At 42.5% G+C, this 21421-nt stretch overlaps 1 protein-coding gene across 1 annotated transcript in view; it reads right to left on the reverse strand.

The window, feature by feature from the left end:
- The window catches only part of COL4A4 (collagen type IV alpha 4 chain), a gene marked incomplete at its 3' end in the record, with an annotated part of 108603 nt that overhangs the window by 29618 nt on the left and 57564 nt on the right, over nt 1-21421 (reverse strand). The window contains 15 exon segments of the mRNA XM_080932758.1: nt 111-185; nt 1211-1274; nt 2105-2286; nt 3131-3227; nt 4708-4856; nt 5416-5586; nt 7091-7252; nt 8016-8234; nt 9038-9145; nt 10212-10280; nt 11922-12105; nt 12655-12761; nt 13719-13791; nt 17243-17406; nt 19376-19465. Coding sequence (XP_080788884.1) covers nt 111-185; nt 1211-1274; nt 2105-2286; nt 3131-3227; nt 4708-4856; nt 5416-5586; nt 7091-7252; nt 8016-8234; nt 9038-9145; nt 10212-10280; nt 11922-12105; nt 12655-12761; nt 13719-13791; nt 17243-17406; nt 19376-19465 — 1914 coding nt within the window.

The raw sequence follows: 21421 nt of genomic DNA on the forward strand, positions 1-21421 counted from the left end.
AAATGGTAAAGAAAATATAGACAGAACCATTCCTAGTGATAAGTGTAGAAGTGATTAGTTTGTGTTTCAAACTAGGTTTTGTTAGAACGAAGAAAACTCTGGAGCTATACCTTGGTATCCAGGGGTACCTGGCTCACCCTTTGGACCAGGTAGACCGCACTGACTGGCAGGGTCGCCTTTGTTTCCTGTGAGTGACAGAATATCGAGGTCATTAGTTAAGAACAGATCATTTGGTCTCATACGAGAAACTTTCATGGTATTTGTCTATTTGTCTTCACAATATAGCTTCTGTATGTGTAAGTGCGTTACTTGTACATGTGTATGTGTACCATTCGAACATCTGGTTCCTCTGGAGGTCACCAAGACAGTTAAACTTTTGACTATTGTATGCAGTTCTTTAGTATATCATGACTCTAGTTTATTTGCATGTTTCTGTCCCAATGGTAGATAAAACTTAAAAAAAAAAAAAAAAAAAAAAAAACAAGACTGGTTAAGAGTACAATTCCAGTTGTGTTTACAAGGCAATAAAGTTTTGGATACAACATAGGCTCAGGCCTACTGGGCCAGCCTGAAGCTATTTTACAAATAAAGTTTTATTGGAATGTTTTGTGGCTGAGACTATAAGCCCCACAAAATTTAAAAAAAAAAAAAAAAAAAAAAAAAAAAAAAAAAAAAAACTTGTTATATGGCCCTTTAGGGAAAGAAAAAGAAACTCCTTATCTTTGATTAAGGATAAAAGTAATTCAATTATGAGTTACATCTGGCTGGAAAAATTTTTAAGGAACCAATGAACATCTGGTGGAGAACTATGTTTGGTGACTCTTATAAGAAGAATCCCAATAGCTGGACATAGGAAATCCTTAGATGAGTGACTGATTCTTCTGGAACATGGGGACATTCTCTAGAGATGTGGATCTGGTCATTTGTACCAGTTGCAATTTGAGAAGCTGCAGTCACTACAGAGATAGCTTCTGAGACTTCCATGGAGAGGAAGTCATGATACCTAGTAGGTATGCCAGATCCTGTCTGGTATCCTTGAACCAGGAAAATAAGAACCCTCTGAAGCTTCCATGTTTCATTATCTAGAAGAGTCTAAGAGATGCTTCTGAGTTCTAATTTGTGAAGCAATTTATCATTAAGATGCTCACTCACAATGTTAGAATTCCCGGAACTCTGAATTTGTTAGCTGGGATTATTTTCCAAGCCATACCTTTAGGTCCTCTTGCTCCATCATCTCCTGAGAATCCAGGGGGTCCTGGAGAGCCTGGATCACCCTGACAATTAGTGGAACAAAAGTAAGACCTTTGTTGGGTTTTCCATGCCATGGCACAAACCCGTTCCAGTTTTCTGCAGCCAAACTTCGTGTTTGTAATTGGAAACGGTGAAGAAAACTGTTACTGTCTTGCAAGCACAATACAAACTGTGTCTACATTTCCTGAGTGGGTAAAACTTCTTTAGAGTTAGAACTATCCTCAGCAAGAAGCAGAGAATTCTTTATACACAGTTACCCAAGAATAACTGTGTCTTACAACTTGAATTTACACTTTGAACAAACTAGTTGATATGAAATACTGAAAGCTGTCTAATATCATAAACTTTAAAGATCTACTTTATTCCAAAAGATGGAAATGTTATACATTTTCTGGAAGTTTGATACATGTTACTACATTATATTTTCTGGTTTCTCAAGGGGAATGTTGCTCATGATTATAAAGGCCAAGTATATTTTAAAGGAAAATACAGAACATCTCCAAACAGATGGGAAGGCTGAGAAACCAGAATCTGGCCAGTTTTCAGTATGTTTTTTTTGTACCAATAAGGCATTAGTTGTGAGGCAAGACTCTGTGAGCCATTTAAGCCTGAGTGGGCTGGAATGTGGAAATCACATGACTTGCTCCTCTACTGTAGGACTGCCAGTTCTATACATGGGTCAGAAATCTCATTTATGTCATAACCTTCCAGAAGGTTCTATTCTTCCTTCATGCAACCTCTTACTTTCAAAGAGCCAGTATATGACAAGGGCACATACTAGCCAATTGTGATATTTTGTGGGATTTTGAGCAGAAGAGTTTACTACTTCTCCCTTGCAGGAGCAGGTTCTCACCTGGTCACCTGGAAATCCCGGAAAACCAATGACTCCTTTCTGTCCAGGTGATCCTTGAGGGCCAAGCAGGCCAGGAGGCCCAGGAGGCCCATTTATCCCAGGCTGCCCTCGGTGGAGTCCAGGTGGTCCATCTCTTCCAGGATCTCCTCTACCTCCTGGTATCCCAGGGCTTCCTTTATCACCTGTTGAGGTCAACCTGTTACAATCCCCTTGGCCGAAATCTTAGACCAAGTGAGGATTGTATTGAATGACTTGATTCTACTTGTCAGAGATGAAGACAATGGAATTTGGATGCTGGCTTCTGTTCAAAGCCACATCTCTGTGGTTTCTGTCCTTGGCAGGCTCACTAAGAAAGAAGCTGTCCAGGAATAGACTCAAAACCACCAGGGGAAGAAGAGAGCAGGCAAGGTCACTTGCTCCAGCATGCACACCTTACAAATGAGGAAAACTTTAACCCAGGGGAGTTTAAACATTTTCTCCTACTGGATCGCTATTGGCCAGGATGTGTAGATTAAGCCTGAATTTGAGAAAGAATACAGATTTCATTGTCAAAATTCTTGTCTTGCTTTGTTTCTGAGGACCAGCAGCATGTCATCAGGATGCTGGTTAGAAAAGTGGAGTCTTTGGTAGCCCCAAATCTATAGATCAAGGATCTGCATTTAGACAAGGTCTTGAACATAAATGACACAGGAAGCCCCAGATAGTCACACCAGCTTCCCCAAACAGAGAAGAATCAGTTCTTTATATATAGCTTATATTGGTCCTAGTTTGGAATATATAATTCTATAAATACACGTGTGTATGTGTGTGTGTGTGTGTGTGTGTGTACATATTATATGTACCCCAAGTACATTTAGCATAGAAAAGCTAAAAAAGTTACTGAAAATGCTTAGGGTATGATTATATTTAAGAAATTATGTTTCCCAGTTCCTTGTTGGAAGGAAAGTTTTCTAATCTATTGTCTTGCCAGTATGGTCTATAAAAAGCCAACTTACGTGATAAGGCTGAAAATTGTCAAGCATTTACCTCTTCCTCCTGAGAATCCATCATCTCCTGGAGGCCCAGCATCCCCACGTTCCCCTTTTTTGGAAACTGCTGCTTTTCCTGCATCACCAAGAGGTCCTCTGTCTCCTAAAAATGTTACTTTTTTAGAGAAACACAAACACACACAAACCACATGCAGGTCACCTTCTGTCAAGTTTCACCTCATTAATAAACTCCATCAACCTCCACTGAGCTGTATTAATGGATCCCTCATTATCGGTATCAGGGATTGACAATCTCTTCCTGTCACCCCTTATCCATTTCTGAGACAAGAAGCAGTTGTGTACTCAGTAAAAATTCTGTATTCAACCCAGATGTCTCAGGGTCCTCCGTGAGTTAGCATCCAGGATGTTATAAACCACAAGACTATTGGTTTATCCTGTAGACTCCGGATCATCCATCACACATGTCCAGCGATCCCTTCTTTTCTCTCCCACTAGCATTCATTCTTTCACTAAAAGAACAAACACATGCTTCAACCTCATTCTCTGCATATGGACTTTCAGAAACTAGGAGCTGTATCTCATATTCCAGCTTATTTGTAAACACTACCCTAGCAGAGCAGTGTGCTGAGGCTGTCTCGGCAGATCAACATGGCGACGGATGATGGTTAACAGAGAATTCTGGGAACTAATCGCTATGGCGTTAGTTGCATGACGTCAGCAGTCATGAGCATGTTTATGGTGCTGTCAGTGCTAGGACTTTCCTCAGGGAACATTTTAGGAGAGCTAATTTATAACTGCAGTGCCATCATTGATCCAAGCTTTAATTCTCGCTGGGACAACGGCCTATGAGTAAAACGTGAGTTATCTGCGTACATCAACTATCTTATACAGCAAAGAGGCTTTTTGATACTTATACTTTTCAATTCCTTAGTTCTGTGTAAATAGTTTATAAGCTAATAAAACAAGCACCACACAGGACCAGATATAGAATCAACCTAGAAGAGAAGGTCATTTGAATGAAACTGGAAGCCATTTTCATGGATTTAAAATTACTCCTAAAGATTGTCTTATCACTCCTAGCAATGTTGCCTTCTCTCCAACAGCAGCAGCTGAGAGACCAGAGGAAACATTTATGCCATAAATGATTAAGGGAGACAGGATTCAAAACATGAAACCCCAAACAGTGTTTTATGACATTTAAGAACTTGGGAAAATTATATGAAAATCACATTTCATTGTCCACAACTAAAATACTGTTCCAACTTTTCATTTTATCTCGCTTGTGTGTTGTGGTTTTCAGGTGCCAAAGCAATGCGTGTTGTTGTGATAGAGGCCATATGGGCCCCCACAGCCTGCAGCATTCTTTACAAGTATTAACCACCAGATGAGCAAGGTCTCTGAAGCCCCTTTTCTATTAATCAGTGCACCAACGAGTGTTCATTCACGTCTCAACAACAGAACAATTCATTTACCTTAGCTACATGTAGTGAGATCAAAAGGCAAGAAAAATGAAATCCTACAATATCACAGGATTAAGAAATCCAGAGACATGGGAATAGCATTTGATTAAATACAGGGACCAGCTCCTGCAGCCCCTCTGCACTGTTAAAACCACTTGCCTTTGGCACCTCTCTCGCCCAGGTCTCCTTGCAAGCCAGGCCAGCCTTTCTCCCCAGCGTCTCCCTTTCTTCCAGGTTCTCCATCTGGACCTGACTTTCCTCTCTCTCCTGGAAAACCAGGGAAACCAGGCAGCCCTGGGAGTCCTGATAAAATGAGAACATGAAGCTTTATGGAAGCGTGGTTCTTTCACATTCCTGGTCACACAAACCAGGAACCCTGGCGATACAAACCTCTGCCTAACACTTTATGCTGAAAGCGAGTCACTGTTTGGAACCTGATTATGGTCTTTAATAGCTCTGTTGCCCCGCCTACTCCCATTTCCCATCCCACAGACCTGACCTGTAAGTACTGATGTTCTGGGGATCCTGAACCCCTCATATTTCTACAGCATGAAGAGAAGGAATGAGAGCAAAGGGCCCATCCAGATGTGTTAGCCCTGACCTAACGATATCATCGGTGCCGTGAGCTGAGGTGTCTGAGTCCTATGAACCCAAGGCCTTTTGCCAATTAACTGACACCACAACATTCTGCCACTAGAAAGGATAACACAGAAAATAATAAAATACATGTCCAAAAGAAGGGCAGGATCAGGCTAAATAGTTTGTTCTATTAGCATAAGTCTTACCTAACCATTTTGGTCTGACAGTTGATTTTGAGTTTGTAAAACTGGGTGAACAATAAAACTGGGAAAGCAATACTCACCCCTTAGGCCTGGAAGACCAAGTGGACCATCTTCCCCAGTGGAGCCTGGAATCCCAGGAGGCCCTCGGAGGCCATCAGCGCCTGGTAGGCCTGGGAGACCGGGAAGGCCCTTCATCCCAGCTGGTCCAGAGGGCCCCATGTCTCCTGGCTGGCCTTTCCAACCTGGGGCCCCTGAGACATAGCACAACTATTAGGCAGGAAAACTTTCTTCAAACAGTCACAAGAAAAACACATTCTAGAGAGCTTAAACTATATACCCATGACACTTTAAACAAGACCAAAATAATATTTATCAGCTAAAGTGTCAGAAGCAACTCACTTTTGCCTGAGGATATATTTCTCTGAATGCTATAAAAAGGAAGGAAGGCAGGTAATCTGAATAGTTACTCTTCATAAAAACGAGTGAAGATTATACAGTTTGCTGTTTTTAGTATAACGACACAGGTGAAAACTATAAATTGTACTGAGACGTGCTCTTGAAAGATAAGAAGAGGAAAGGGGGGAGTGGGAGGAAGAGGAGGAAGAGAGAATAAGTGAAGGAGGAAAAGAAGGAAGGAAAAAAGAAAGAGGAGGAACAAGAGGAAGAAGGAATAGGAGAAGGAGAAGAAAGAAGAAGATGATGATGACGAAGAAGAAGAGAAGGAAGAAGAAGAAGAGGAGGAAACAAAAGACGCTTCCTGGTGCATTCTGATCATTGCCCCCAGTGAACTTCAGTTAGGCTGTTAACTATGATGAAAGATTTCTACATCAGAATAATGCTGGCCAGAATTCCTAATGCTTGCAATGAGGCTGTAGTATCTACTTCTGTCCCAAAGTTGTCTGGCTTTTCAAGTGGGCATCTTGCATATGGATAAAAGCAGCAACAAACACATGACAGAATGAATGGCCCCAGGGATAAAATGAGGAGCATTCTAGAAATAGCTCCTGCTGCGGGAAATGTATCTCCCCAAAACTGTCATGTCAGATTTTAAGCACCCATGTGAGAGGATTACCAGGTAGAAAGTTTTGAAGGTGAGTTAAGTGTGAACATGTTAGAGAGCTCTGGGGCAGCCTGTGTGAGGGCACTAGAAAATGTGTATGTGGAAGAGGGTCTCACCAGATATCAAAACTCCTGGTGTCTTGATTTTGGACTCTCTGGCCTTCTAAAAGTCAGGCTATGTTACTTATCAGCTACCCAGTCAAAGGTACTTTGTTGTGGTTGGTGCAGTGGACGAAGAGACCCAGAGCGTGTGCATGAGGAAGTTCATGCTCATGAGTCTCTTCCTCACTCTCATCTCCTTGAGTGTGCCAAGAGTACAAGGTACTGACTTCCATCTGGGCATCTCCCAAGACCGTATTTGCAGCGCATGACTTTGATTGACAGATGCTGCTGCACCCTCCTCGGGATGTGAGGCAGGCCTGCTTTGAAGGCCACTATGAAGTATGGTTCTAAGCTTGCATATAATGCAGCCTATCACATGCGTAGCCTCTAGTCACCTCCGTACATGTTGCCCAAACAGAATTTTTAAAATGACAGAGACCAAACTAACGTGAAGCTCATGAATAATAAGGTTCTTTGACTCAGACTTGGTACTCCTGCGTCTGAGGACATCCATACACGAACAGGAGGCGAGCTTCCCGACTATTAGTGGAGAACACCAGGGCACTTCGTGTTCTGACATCTGCAGGCACTTACCTGGATCACCCGGAGTTCCAGGAAGTCCAGGTTGTCCCGGGATCCCTGGAGCACCTCTTTCACAGGAATGGCCAGGGGAGCCTGGGACCCCTGGAAGCCCAGGACTTCCCTCTCTGCCTTTGGGACCTTTAAGGCCTGGAGATCCAGGGATACCAGGTGACCCTGAAATGATAAGATGCATTTGACACATTGGTGAGGCAACACTGTCTATATGGCCTATCACATGCCTCACGCATGTCAACTCTAGAAATAAACCATTTGATTCTGACTCTGGGCTCCATGAACTAACAACCCTCAGAATGGATTTCTGTGTCTAAGATACAGATCCAAGAGAGTGTGAAAAGCCACGCCTTGCTGTGCGGCCTGCTTGATAAGCAAACAGATGACAAAGAAGGTACCTAAGCAAAGAGGGACCACAGGCTTTCCCACCTCTCACCCTCCGGCTCTGCAGCAGACTCACACACAGCAATATCAGATGACCCCAGTGTGTGCTGCATGAATGTGCATTTGGTGAGAAAGCTTACAGCTATCCTTCCACAATTCTACTGGACTGTCACGGAGCCTGCTAAGCCACAAGCCTCACTGCCAAGGCCTTGAGTGGCTAGACCTCACACAGTCCGTACTAACTGCCACAGCCTGGTGATGTCAATGACAGGTCGGCCAGCCCTTGCTGTTACAGGTGGCTTTTGGAGCAAACACATAACCTGGACAGAATGGAGTAAACTGAGCCACCGTGGCCCTATGCTCGCAAACAAGCAGTAATGTGTATGGGCAGCACCATAGATGCAGGTTCATCCCATATCATTGGTACATTTGTGAGCATGGGATGTCAATGGCTCAATGCCTAAAGCACAAAACATTCCTTTGGGGCTGGGCCAAAGCTGAGCAGACAGCCTATAACAAGGAGAGGGCAAAGGCCACATACCTCCATCCCCGGGGCATCCCGGGTAACCTTTCTGTCCTTTCATGCCTGGTGCTCCTGGATGACCCCTCTCTCCAGGGGGTCCTGGGTCACCAAATGCAGACTCTCCTGGCATTCCTTTCTTGCCATCCATTCCAGGAGGCCCAGGTGGGCCTGGGGGTCCAACAGGGGAGATCCCCTTTTCCCCTTTGATGCCCGGGTCTCCCATGGCACCACGGAAACCTATTTAACAGCAATAACAAACTGCTATGTGTACAAATAAAGGTGCAATTCTGTGAAAACTATAGGCACACTTGAGAGGTGCTTCGTAAGTAATATTTCAATCACTCCAGAAGCTCAGTAGGTAATGCCACCTTTGTCACTCTACTAGTGACACCAATTGCTTTTTACTGTTGCTGTTTTATCCATAGAAATGTATTTATTTGTGGAGGCAGGCAGGTGCACACCTGGAGGTCAGAGGAAAACTTGTAGGTGTTTCAGGGATGGAGCTCCGGTCACCAGGCTTGGTCATCAAGCAGATTTTTCTCACTGAGCCATGCTTCCACCCCCCTCAAAATATTATTTTTACATTTATTTATTTGTATGTTTGAGGCAGCATCTCACCATGTAACTCAAACTGCCTTAGACCCACAGTACATATCTCAGGATGGCCTAAAACTCAAGGTGATTCTCCTGCCTCCACATCCGGTGTTCTGGGACCACAGCTGAGTTCCTGTATGACTAGCCCCCGACCACGTTTTCATCTGACAGATACTGCTCTGGACTGGGTGCTCCCAACCACACAGTAGACTTGTGACAGCCAACAATGAAGGCTTCCTCTGGAAGGAACCTCATCTGTGTAGGATTCTCTTCATCTAGACTTAGTCACAACATAGCTGAGGGTCTGCTTCTCCCAGCCTCCCCCAGAGAACCAGTTTTCCATTATCTCCAGACCCTCTGGCTGTTTTCTTAAGGGTGTCCATCTATAAGAATATGCAAACGCTCCCGATACAGATGCTCTCTAAGCAGAGGAAACCTTTCCTTACCAGGAGGACCCGGAATTCCAGACATTCCCGGTTTGCCCCGCTGACCTTTCCGTCCATCAGGACATCTCATACCAGGAGGCCCTGGGGGTCCTGGAAACCCCTTCAGACCTAGGTAAAAACAAATCAACTGAATATTCAATAGGGGCAGAAACAAACCAAATAGTAATAGTGTGTCATGTGTGTGTTATGCTTGCAACCATGAGTATAGAGGCCAGAGATCAATGTCAAGTGTCCTTCTCTCTCTTATTCCTTGTATTTATTATCTATATATTTATTTATTTATTTTTCTCTTTTAGTTGAAAAAAATTTCATATAATATGTTCTGATCATAGTTACTCTTCCTGTAGCTCCTCCCAGATCCTTCGCATCCAACTCCCTACCTTTCTCTCTCTCAGACTCAGACAGACTGGTTTCCTAGAGTTCCCAAGATTCTTCGTATCCACCTTCCCAGTCCTTGGGTGGCACTTTTGCATTGTGTCACTCAGCTCTTTGCTTGGGAGCTGGAGATCTGAGATCCGAGCTCAGCTTCTTTATGTTTACACAGCACCGACTGAGCCATCTGCCCCAGCCCTTTTCTATCCTTGTGTTGGCCAAGAAAATCCAAGTTTACTGACCATGCTAGTACTCAGTTAATTTAATTAACTTTAAAGAAGTTGTCATGGATTGGGAGTTTAATGTAAATGAAATAGACGCATGAACATATACTCAGAGCAGTTGACACAGAGCCAACTTTTCCGGCTCTGTCTAGTCAGAACTTGTCCCTCTTAGAAGGGACAGTCCACAGGCAGGTGGCATTTCCCACTCTTGGTACACAGGAAGAGATAAAGGACATAGCTTTAGAATTCTCAAGGGCAGACATGTGACCTGGAAGGTGATCAAACCAAGGCATACAAAGTCTAGAAAAGTTCATGGACAGGCCTAAGGCAAGTGGGGAAGGCCTGGAAGCTAATGGCTCTAAGGCTTTCCCCAGTATCTTGTCTCTCAAGGATTTTCTGTGCACTTACCTGCCTTAGTTAGATAGATAGATAGATAGATAGGTAGGTAGGTAGGTAGGTAGATAGATGATTGATAGATAGATAGATAGATGATAGATAGATAGATAGATAGATAGATAGTTAGATAGTTAGTTATTACACTGGAAAGTGTGTCAGGCAAGAACTTTGCACGGTGATACCTGGAGGACCATCAAAACCTGGTGGACCTGGTTGTCCCGGGTAGGTTACATTACACTGAATGGAGTCGCCTGAGAAGAAACAGAAAAGCAACGTTTAGATAACTGAGTCTTTGTGCCCATTTCCATATGCACGTTAAAGTTTAGAGGAAGAGAAGTCTCCAAGCATCATTAGACAAACTTTCTGGATCTGTCCTTAAACCCAAATCTCAGCTGTCAGAACAGTTACAAGCAGTTATAAGAAAAGCCATAGAGTCTAAAAAGTATTGGTTCTAATAACCTGGGGAAATGTGAATTATTAATACAATTGATAGCTTATGATAGTCCACAGATTTTGGTGGAACCAAGAGAAAATGTTGATAGATCATGGGGAGGCCATGACACTTGGTACTGAGTTTGGCTGGTTTTGCTCTTGGCTTGGACACCAGGGAGCTACACAAAGGAAGAGACTGGGTTGGGTGGGTATCAGTGACAGCCAGCATTTTTGAGATCTTCATAGGTTACATTGTCTTTTGTTTTCTCAATGATTCGGCCCTCTAAGGGCCACGAAAATCAAAAGTTCCACTTTTATAACAACACCTCATAGTTTATTACTTCACGTGCTTTCAACCTAAAAAATCAGAGAGATAGAAAAAAATGATATTACACTTTTCTGAGTTACAAAGTTACTTCTTATCAAATATAAAGGTACATGTCCTTATGTGTTGTCAAAACAAGATCCAAAGACAGTATTTCATCCTCAGACTTAAAATTAACACTGTAGCCCAAGGTATAAGACATGTTACAAAAGATAAAGACTTAAATAAACCTTGTACTGTCAACCATAACCCTGAAAGCAATTTTTCGAAGTTCATATGCCTGTCAAATATGCTTTAAATGGCATAATTTTTCCTTCTCCCTAAAATGCTTCCGAGTGTGTTTTCATGGACACGATTTTGTTAAATGAAATACTAGTGCATCTTTTATTAAAATATATTCACATTGTCTTATTCAGGGCTTCTATTCCTGCACAAAACATCATGACCAAGCAAGTTGGGGAAGAAAGGGTTTATTCAGCTTACACTTCCACATTGCTGTTTATCAACAAAGGAAGTCAGGACTGGAACTCAAGCAGGTCAGGAAGCGGGAGCTGATGCAGAGGCCATGGAGGGATGTTACTTACTAGTTTGCTTCCCCTGGCTTGCTCACCTTGCTTTCTTATAGAACCCAGGTCTACCAGCCCAGGGATGGCACCACCCACAATGGGCTGGGCCCTCCCCCCTTGACCACTAGTTGAGAAAATGCCTTACAGTTGGATCTCATGGAGGCATTTTTTTCAACTGAGGCTCCTTTCTCTGTGATAATTCCAGCTTGTGTCAAGTTGACACAAAACAAGCCAGTACACACATCATGTCAAAAGATTGTAAAACCTTGTACTTTGGATGCATAGGGATGCTTTAAACACAGTTGGACTTTATGGTACTGAGAAATGACTAAATGGCAGCTTGGACATGCCAGGCAAATGAAGCAGCAAAGAGAGTAGCATTCTGTGGACTCATTCTAAATACTGATTTGCTATAATGCTTCAGTTGATGAACAATCTGCAAGCTGGCCACAGCCCCTGGACAAGATTCATTTAGCCCGCCTGCCAGAATGACATCTGTGCTCAGCAGAAATGCCTTACAGTGTTTGTGATTTCATTGAACATCCTCCCATACAAATATCTGAAAGTACCTTTTTGCCCCTTCATGCCGTCAAAGCCTCTCATGCCTGGGCGCCCCGGCTCTCCTGGTAGGCCTCTCTCTCCTGGTGGGCCTGGAAATCCCAGGCCTGGAGGCCCCTCGGGTCCTGTTTTTCCCGGAGGGCCTGGTGGGCCGGGACTCCCTCTTTCACCGGGGGCTGCATCCTTATGGTCCCCCTGGGAATGTTAGGTCACATGTCTATGGTTGATCTTTCAAAGCCCACGAATTCAAGTCAGTCTATGTGCTTAAAAATCCCAAAATTTAAAAGACAGCAACTCTGTATCAAGTGTGACTTCAAAGAGTTAATTTAAATGTTCCCTAATATTTATATAAGCACTTTGAATACTTACATACATATATAGGATATGGATTTATTATGCTATGCCTCAGACACAGAAAGTGAATTGTATTATGCCTTAGGTACAGAATAGAAACTTGTGTGTAGAGCCACTAACATCAAATATAACATACACAATAAGTATTCAACTGGTAGATCTGCACACACATGAAAAACCCAAATGAGTTTGTTTTTTCTATGAAATCAGCTTCCTATATTCTTATAAGAAGGTACCCAGCCAGAAAGGGTCCACTACCCTCTGTGTCAGTGGGTAAAAATACAAACGCAAGGAATCTACATCCCTACTATGTGCGAGTCTAACCTGTAGTTGCCTGCCTTGCTTGTGAACATATCAGAAAATTCAATTCTATAGCAGAACTCTACATACTGGTGGCCCAGGATCCCCTCTTTCTCCAGCACGTCCATCCCGACCGTCTTGTCCAAGCGGCCCCGGAAATCCTGGTGGCCCATCCAGTCCTCTTTCTCCTTTTTGCCCTGGGAAAATGAGGCAAAAGATGTGTAAACTCTTCACATGGGAAGTGAAATAGAAAAGAGGAAAGGACCCAGGATAAGAATAATGGCTCTTCACCCTACAAAGGTTGTCTCTGATATCTGAGTGACTCGGTTGCCCAAAGTCATCAAAACCATCACCCAATCGGTGGGCGGAGAGGCAGCTGCAAACACTACCCGCTCTCTTTACTTGGGAAATGCTCCTCCTCCCATTTTAGCAAAGAAGTGACCTGTGGGGGGATTTGTCATGGGCCCTGCCTTCCTCAGAGAGAGTGTGAACATTCTGTCCCTGGTCTTAGTGGATGGGGGGGTTGGCAGTTAGAATATTGCCCTAAGCTGTACAATTCTTCCTACTGTTAGTCTGCTCCAGCTGACAGGGTACCTCACTTCAAGGTCTCGGAACTGCCTCCTGCATGGAAGTCCTGGGGCACGTAGCCAGAGAAAGTCAGACTTGGAGGAGCAACTGGACATAGACCAATGGAGATGAGGACACAAAGACAGTGTCATGATGCTGTGTAAGGCCACAGACCGTTTGTCCCAATGTGAACCCTACACCTAGATTTTCATGTTTTGTCTAATAGGTCAATAACTATTTCAAGATAAGCATGTGTTACATGTAATTTGAATGTCTTGGTTAATAGAGGACATTACAAGGTACAAGGCAAGTTAAAAGAGATTCTGCTTCAGATTCAAGTTCACCACAATGAAGATTTAAATATGCCACTAAGGGAACATTTATGATTTCAAGTAAGAGCCGGGAGATTTAGTCCTAAATAGACTAAATAAATTCCATTCTATGCAGGGCAGAAAATACTTCTTAGGCAATCTGAATAATCCTAAATTGTATACGATTAATCTGCAGTCACCAGGGAAAACAATGCAAGTGAATGCCCATAGGTCATTCATAAAATGTTAGAGGGCTAAGTCATTGGTCACACTCACCTTTCACTCTTGAGATGACCATGTCACCCTTTGCCCCTTTTAGACCAGGGGGGCCCACAGCACCAGGTTTTCCCTTGACAAATAAAAATAATAAGAGTAGTGTATTAGATTAATTCTGATGAGGTGGAAGTCATTTATATTCTCATCTATCTAATACCTTCTCTAAATCTCTGCTCAAAGATGCTGGCTTGAAAACCTTTGCTTTATCCCCTTCCTGCCTGTCTAGAACATTCTTGTGGTTCTATTGCATAAAAAACACAAGTTCTTGGTGCTAAAATCTATGTTAAGTTTGTATCTGGGTTAGCAACAATGTATCAATGCCTCTTTTACCTTAGCAGTTCATCATGGTAAAGTATCATGGAATGGTGCTGGAGAGATGGCTCAGTGCTTAGAGCACTTGCTCGTGTTGCAGAGAACACTCATCCATCAACACCACTCACATGGTGACTCTGAAGACCTTGTAACTTCAGCTCCAGGGGACTGACTTCCTCTCTAAACTCTACATGCACCAGGTATTCTCATGATGCACATACTTATGTATGTGATGTACATACATACATGAAGGTATTCATAAATACACATACACATTTTTAAAATAATTATTTTTTAACTGCTGGAGAAACGATACATGAGAATTCCATATTGATATGCAACCTCACCATGAGTCTCTTAAATAAAACTGTATCCTACATAAATACGTATCATCAATAATATTATAAATGATTTTAGCCTTTGATCTGTGAAAATGAGAGCAAAAAGAGGGCGGGTAACATACAAGCTCCCACAGACCTAAAGGTAGGGAAACGACCTTGAAATATGGTGGTGTTGGTGGAAATAGATAAGAAAGAGAAAGGGAAATAAGAATATCCCCTCCATGGTGTTACCCTGGTCCCTACCTCTAAGCACAGTATAGCAATAGAGAGAAGATGTCAGAAATACAGTCATCCCTGTGAGTCCTAGAATAATCGAATTAATACCTGACCCATAACAGCCCTGAGCAAACTAGTAGTCAGTGCAAAAATTGTTAGCCCTGGGAAGGAACTACACAAAGCCACAACAAAAAGATTAAGTAGCAACACACAAAATAAAATCCCTGACTATGATTAAAAGTTAAATTTTACAAAGTGAACTATAATGTGCAAAGTGTGACATTGTTTTAGCATGCCTGTTCCCTGTTCACGCATTAAGGATAGCGCTGAGCTTTCTCCCTTAAGTTTCCTGCTGGGCCAGCTTTGTAAGTGTGCTGTGTGCAGGTGGGTAGGGTAAGGCTGGAGTTCTGAATTACACAGAATGACTTGGGAAATTCAGAATTGAGTCACAGGTCACCCCAACATAGAGGAGCAGAGGGCTGTCGCCAGAGTCCAGGAGAGGACTCCTGAGGGACAGTGATGTTGTTTGCAGGGATCAGACAGATGGAAGGCTATGGGTCAACAAATGATCACCACATTGTGATGGATAGATTCGAGTAGAATGGCTTCTCGGGGATCGATGACTGTGGGTGACTAGTTCATCAAGGTTACCACAGCTAGGGATTTGTCCATTGCAAGGACCTTCTGAACCAGAGTGACTTTCATGTCTGCATTCTGTGTGTGATTCTGTCTGTGTGACTTCCCCACACCCATCTCTTCTACAGCACCAAACATCACACCGACTCCAGTAAAGCTGCTTTCCCAACCTCCAGCCTAGTCCTCTCCTCCGAGTCTTTGACTATCACCTCTAGACACTTGGCTTTTTAATTTGTTTGTCTGATTACCACCCAACCCTAAAATATCTCAAACAGTTCTGTGCTAAGTCTTCATCTCAGTCAATGGCAACTGCCTTTCTCCAGGGACTCAGGCAAAGGACATAGTTCCACCTCCACTACAGTTTTCCTTGTATCGTGTATCTGACCTACTAGCCAGTCCTTGGATTCACTTGTCAAATTGCAGCTAGAGCTGACTTCCTCTTCTCACACAGCACCGCCTTTCAATCTGCTACCTTCCACTTAATCTCCAGGTGTCCTCCCTTGCCTGTCTCTGTCTCTTCTCCATAGAGTATCTGATGATTCATCTAAAGTGAATAGTAGAATATTGCCTCTCTTCATAAGACTGCCCAGGCTATTCATGTCCTTTTAGACGCAGGTTCAAGCCTGACCCACCTACAAAGCCCCAATTTCTGCAGCCTCTCCTAACTGCTGCTCAGTGTGTGTGTGTGTGTGTGTGTGTGTGTGTGTGTGTGTGTGTGTGTGTGTGTGTTTGTGTGTGTGTTTGTATGTGTGTGTTTGTGTGTGTTTGTGTGTATATGTTTGTGTGTATATGTTTGTGTGTGTTTGTGTGTGCATGTGTGTATTTATGTGTGTGTGTTTATGTGTGTGTGTTTGTGTGTATATGTGTGTGTTTGTGTGTGTGTTTGTGTGTATGTTTGTGTGTGTATGTTTGTGTGTATGTTTGTGTGTGTATGTTTGTGTGTATGTTTGTGTATGTGACTGTGTGTGTTTGTGTGTGGGAGTTTGTGTTTTTATGTGTGTTTGTGTGTGTTTATGTGTGTGTGTTTGTGTGTATGTTTGTGTGTGTATGTTTGTGTGTATGTTTGTGTGTGTGTTTGTGTGTATGTTTGTGTATGTGACTGTGTGTGTTTGTGTGTTGAAGTTTGTGTTTTTATGTGTGTTTGTGTGTGTTTATGTGTGTGTGTTTGTGTGTATGTTTGTGTGTGTATGTTTGTGTGTATGTTTGTGTGTGTGTTTGTGTGTATGTTTGTGTATGTGACTGTGTGTGTTTGTGTGTGGGAGTTTGTGTTTTTATGTGTGTTTGTGTGTGTTTGTGTGTGTATGTTTGTGTGTGTTTGTGTGTGCATGTGTGTATTTATGTGTGTGTGTTTATGTGTGTGTGTGTATATGTGTGTGTTTGTGTGTGTTTGTGTGTATATGTGTGTGTTTATGTGTGTGTGTTTGTGTGTATGTTTGTGTGTGTATGTTTGTGTGTGTATGTTTGTGTGTGTGTTTGTGTGTATGTTTGTGTATGTGACTGTGTGTGTTTGTGTGTGGGAGTTTGTGTTTGTATGTGTGTTTGTGTGTGTGCATGTTTGTGTGTGTATGTTTGTGTGTGTGTGTTTGTGTGTGTATGTATGTTTGTGTGTGTGTGTGTTTGTGTGCTCACTTATTTTCTCCACTCAGGTTTCCCCTATAACTGTGGCCTTTTGTCATAGCAGCATAACAATATTGCATATTTACTAACTTGTTTACTACAAAGCTTCTCCAAAGCTCCAGAACTTCAAATGTTATTCTGGTCCCTGTTGTATCCCTAGAAACTTAAGATCATGCCTGGGACACAGTAGACATTTAGTAAATAATAATTACTTAAATAAATGAATAAATAAAAGATGGATAGATGGATGGATGTATAAAAGAAAGTATTTGGTAATTAAGATGTTTATGAGTTGAAAACATAAAATGTGTATCACACATAAAGTTAGAAAGGGGTGCACGAAGTCCTCTTTTTGTCCATCTTGTTTAACTGGAGAGATCATGATCAGCAGGAGTCACTTACTGGTGGTCCTGGAGGTCCTGCAGCACCAGACCTGCCTGGATCCCCGTTTTCACCATGCCAGCCAGGAAGCCCTAAGTCTCCTTTACTTCCCTGTCTTCCAGGAGGTCCTGGAGGACCAGGGGGTCCCATGGGACCAGGTGGACAGGTACAGGGTCCCTCATTTCCTAAACAGAAGTAGAAAGTCAGCTTTACATAGTTCCTGTCAAAACCCCTGGTAAGCTCCTGACTACAAAATAATAATAATAATAATAATAATAATAATAATAATAATATGACCAGGGAAGATCTGCAGCACACAATTTTTGTCACAGAAAACAGAGACCACGTGACACGTAGCTGGAGCTACAGCATCATCTGTATGGATGAAGCCGTGTGAAACACGGCAGGAGAGCGTCTATGCCATGATGTATGTGAGAAGAGGCTGACTGCACCGTGCAGCAGGGTAGAGAGGTAGATGGTATAGCTGTGTGGGGTGACGACGTGTTCCATGGAGGCTGAACTGCAGCTTTGGACAGGGATGGATGCATCTGTCACATGGTCTTTGTGGGATGGCACACACTTTCTAAGTAAACAGAATCACACATACTGCGCTTTAAACTCCAAAGCTAACAATCGGTTCTGGTGAATAATTGAAAGTGCTTTTATTATCGATTACTGACTGAGGAAACAAAAGTAAATAAATTGCATGAAACGTATGGAAAAAGTAATTACAGCATGACCCTGAATAATCAAAGAAACCCAGTGCATGGAGAGATTGCTGAATGAACGGCACATTACAAAATATCCCCTAATGATCAGGACATTCAGCCTGATACATAAAGCTTGGGAAAGTCGAATTGGTTCGTGCCACACTTTCATAAGGTCTGTCTGAGTTATCCATAAAGCTTTGACTAGCTAGAGAGGAGGGACATAGCCACAGGCATTTGGTGAGTCCGGAAAACATGAGATCCACAGAGAGGGGACCAATACTGCCCGATCTTCACAGACCACTTTGTTAGAAACTTCACTGCCTGAAGAGAAAATGCGTGGCCTTTATACTCTGAAACCCTGCTTTTATAAACTGGTGGCATCAACCCTATTCCAGATTGTGTGACCAAACGTGGGAGGTCACAGAAATGGCAACGGTGTAAGGCGATGATAAAAAATAATCCCAAATGAGTCCAGCGAGTCTGTGCTGGAGCTCACCCACGCTGGATCTCGTGACTTCACCACGGCATTCTTTTCTGAACACACATGTGCACTGTGCACTATGCATCCGTGAAAAAACACCAGTGTGTGCTGCCTGAAGCCCTCATCTGGATTCCTCTTTGTTCTGTGCTGGGAACTGCAGTGTGGCTACAGCACTCACAAGCATCCTCCTCTCACACAAACACAGTGGTTCAGTTATGGAGGGAACTCGCTCTCATCACACCTCCGCATCTAAATACTCAATTGATACGTCTTTGGATTAGATTATGTTAAAATGTTTAACTTTAAAAATTCCTTTGGAGTTTCTGACTTGACTTCTTAAAAAGTTGTGAATAAATTTTGGCTTGGGATTATGACAGAGTTTCCTAAAATGAGCCTAAATATACTTCTGTAGTATGTATATTTATGTAGTTTTGGTATTTATGCAAAACAATCTTCTTGGCGTTGATCGTAGTATCAAAATATTGGTTTGCCCTCAAAAAAACATGAAGATGAATATTTTGTAGTATGTTAAGCATTCAGCTAAAATTTAATTCTTTACATAAAACTAAATATCTCTACCACATTCTTATACAAACTAGCTTTTGTATTTAATGATACTATGTGTATTAAGAATTATTTTTAAATGAATTTCTCAAGGATTTACTAGCAGTTGAGGTTTGATGTACATGCCTATTTTATATACCCATATACTTGAAGCTGCACAAAAAATCCTCAAGTGAAGAGGGTCATGAATGGCAAAGGGCAAGACGCTGCAGTGTGACAGAAGCTCGTGAGTTGTGGGGACTTATTCATAGAATGCATGCAGACATGCAGTCCTGCGGGAGAGTAACGGAGCTGAACTATCGGCCTGAATGCATGGCAGGCTGTCTTTCTCAGACACCCCCACCCTGGCTCTCTATATGTGGCTGCTATGTATACATTCTATCTTGCATGCATACTTGCCTTTTGCTCCTTTGGTTCCTTTTCTTCCTGGGGGACCCATTTTTCCCTTTTCTCCCATTGGTCCAGGGCACCCAGAGCGACAATATATCACTGTTTGGAGGCAAGGAGTTGGAAGACAGAATCACATGATTTAGTTCAAGTTTCCCAGAGAACACCAATGTGGGGCACTTGTAGTTTCTTCCTTCTGTTTCCTGTCTCTGCCCCATGTTTTATTTCATGACTTCCCGTTTCCCATCTCTCTCTCCCTCCCTCTCCCTCTTCCTCTTCCTCTCCCTCCCCCTCTCCCTCTTCCTCTTCCTCCCCCTTCCCTTTCTCTCTACACACATAGGAAATGCAATTGTGAGAACATGCTTCTTCTACTACCACTGAGGAAGTCATCCTCCAGCCCTTAAGTGAGCAGGCTCCAGAACAACACAACAGATGTCAACAACAAATATGCTCGGCCCAGGGAGTGGCACTATTAGAAGGTGTGACCTTGTTGGAGTAGCTGTGTCACTGTGGGTGTGGGCTTGAAGACCCTCCTCCTAGCTGTCTGGAAGTCAGTATTCGGCTAGCAGCCTTCAGATGAAGATGTAGAACTCTCAGCTCCTCCTGCACCATGCCTGCCTGCACGCTGCCATGCTCTTGTCTTGATGATCCTGGACTAAACCTCTGAACCTGTAAGCCCGCCCCATTAAATGCTGTTCTTATAAGAGTTGTCCTGGTCATGGTATCTGTTCGAGGCAGTAAAATCTTAACTAAGACACCAGATAATGAAGAAAACACACAGTGTGGCTTGAAAAAACAAAAATTTTGAGACATCTGGTTAAAGATGACAGATAAATTCAAATGATGCACTCTACATTCTCCTGAAATATCAATGGGATAAAATATTTTTTTAAAAAAAGACAGCAATAGAAGGTTAAAAAATCCGTGTAGACCTTAAAGATCAAGCACCAATGGAAAATGACAAGGGAAAAAAATAAGCAAGTTTCACACCAAAATCTCCCCCGTAACTTACATTAAAAAAATGTCAGTGAGGCTCAAAAATGAATTTGATAATAGAGATTTTAGATTGAAAGACCCCTCCCAAAAATGTAGCAGAAAATAAAACAGCCCTTCAAAAACATGGGGGAAACAAAAGACTTTCAAGAAAAATACGGAAAATTTATTTCACACTGATAAGTAAACAGGTTGCTAAAAAAGAAACACCAGAAGAAAACAGCAGTGTCAACTGAACTCCTAGAAATAAAAATACACACAGGAATTACGGCAGGAAGAAGTCTATCAATTCTGATGGAAGGCAGAGTTGATAAAAATTGTAAAAAGCTTCCAAAATAGAAATAGATTTGAAGCACATGACCAGGCTGGACCCATACAGAAGTTTTCAGTGCTCTTGCTGGAGGCTAGAAAATGAAATCCTGAGAAGAAAGATATCCAACCCAGGGCTTTATGCTCAGCTAAACTTTTCATCAGACAATCCAGTAGAACAAAGGCATTTTCAGAGAAATGTGATCACTGGCTTCTCTCTAATATTTCTAATTTTTTTTTCTGGAAGTCTAGTGTGGCAGTAAACAATTGAAAGAAACATGGCTAGTAGAAAGTGAACAGCCAGGGAGATACATAGGGAATAACAATGAATTCATGTTTAGTCCTACTCTTTTCAGTGTAACAACTAAGTGGAATCAGCCTACCCATCTCACAACACATAAATGGATCGTGAACATGTGGTTTATATATCCAGTGGAATTTCATTCCATGTTTAAAAACAACAAAATTATGAAATTTGCAGTCAAACGTATAGAGCAAGAAAATATAATACTGAAGTAGCAACAAAATAACTTTATGGTTGGGGTCACAACGACATGAGGAACTGCATTAAAGGGTCTCAGCATTAGGAAGGTTGAGAACCACTGCTTAAAAGGCATGGGATGGACAAAGAAATGTATGGGATGTGAAAATAAAAGGGAAGTTACTGTGGGGGGAGGGGCAGAGCGAAGAAAGCAGAAGGGGAAAGGGAGGCCAAGGACATCGATCAGACTTCCATTGTTCTTATCATTGCTTCTA

Source organism: Micromys minutus (assembly GCF_963924665.1).
Source record: "Micromys minutus genome assembly, chromosome: 19".
NCBI lineage: Eukaryota > Metazoa > Chordata > Mammalia > Rodentia > Muridae > Micromys > Micromys minutus.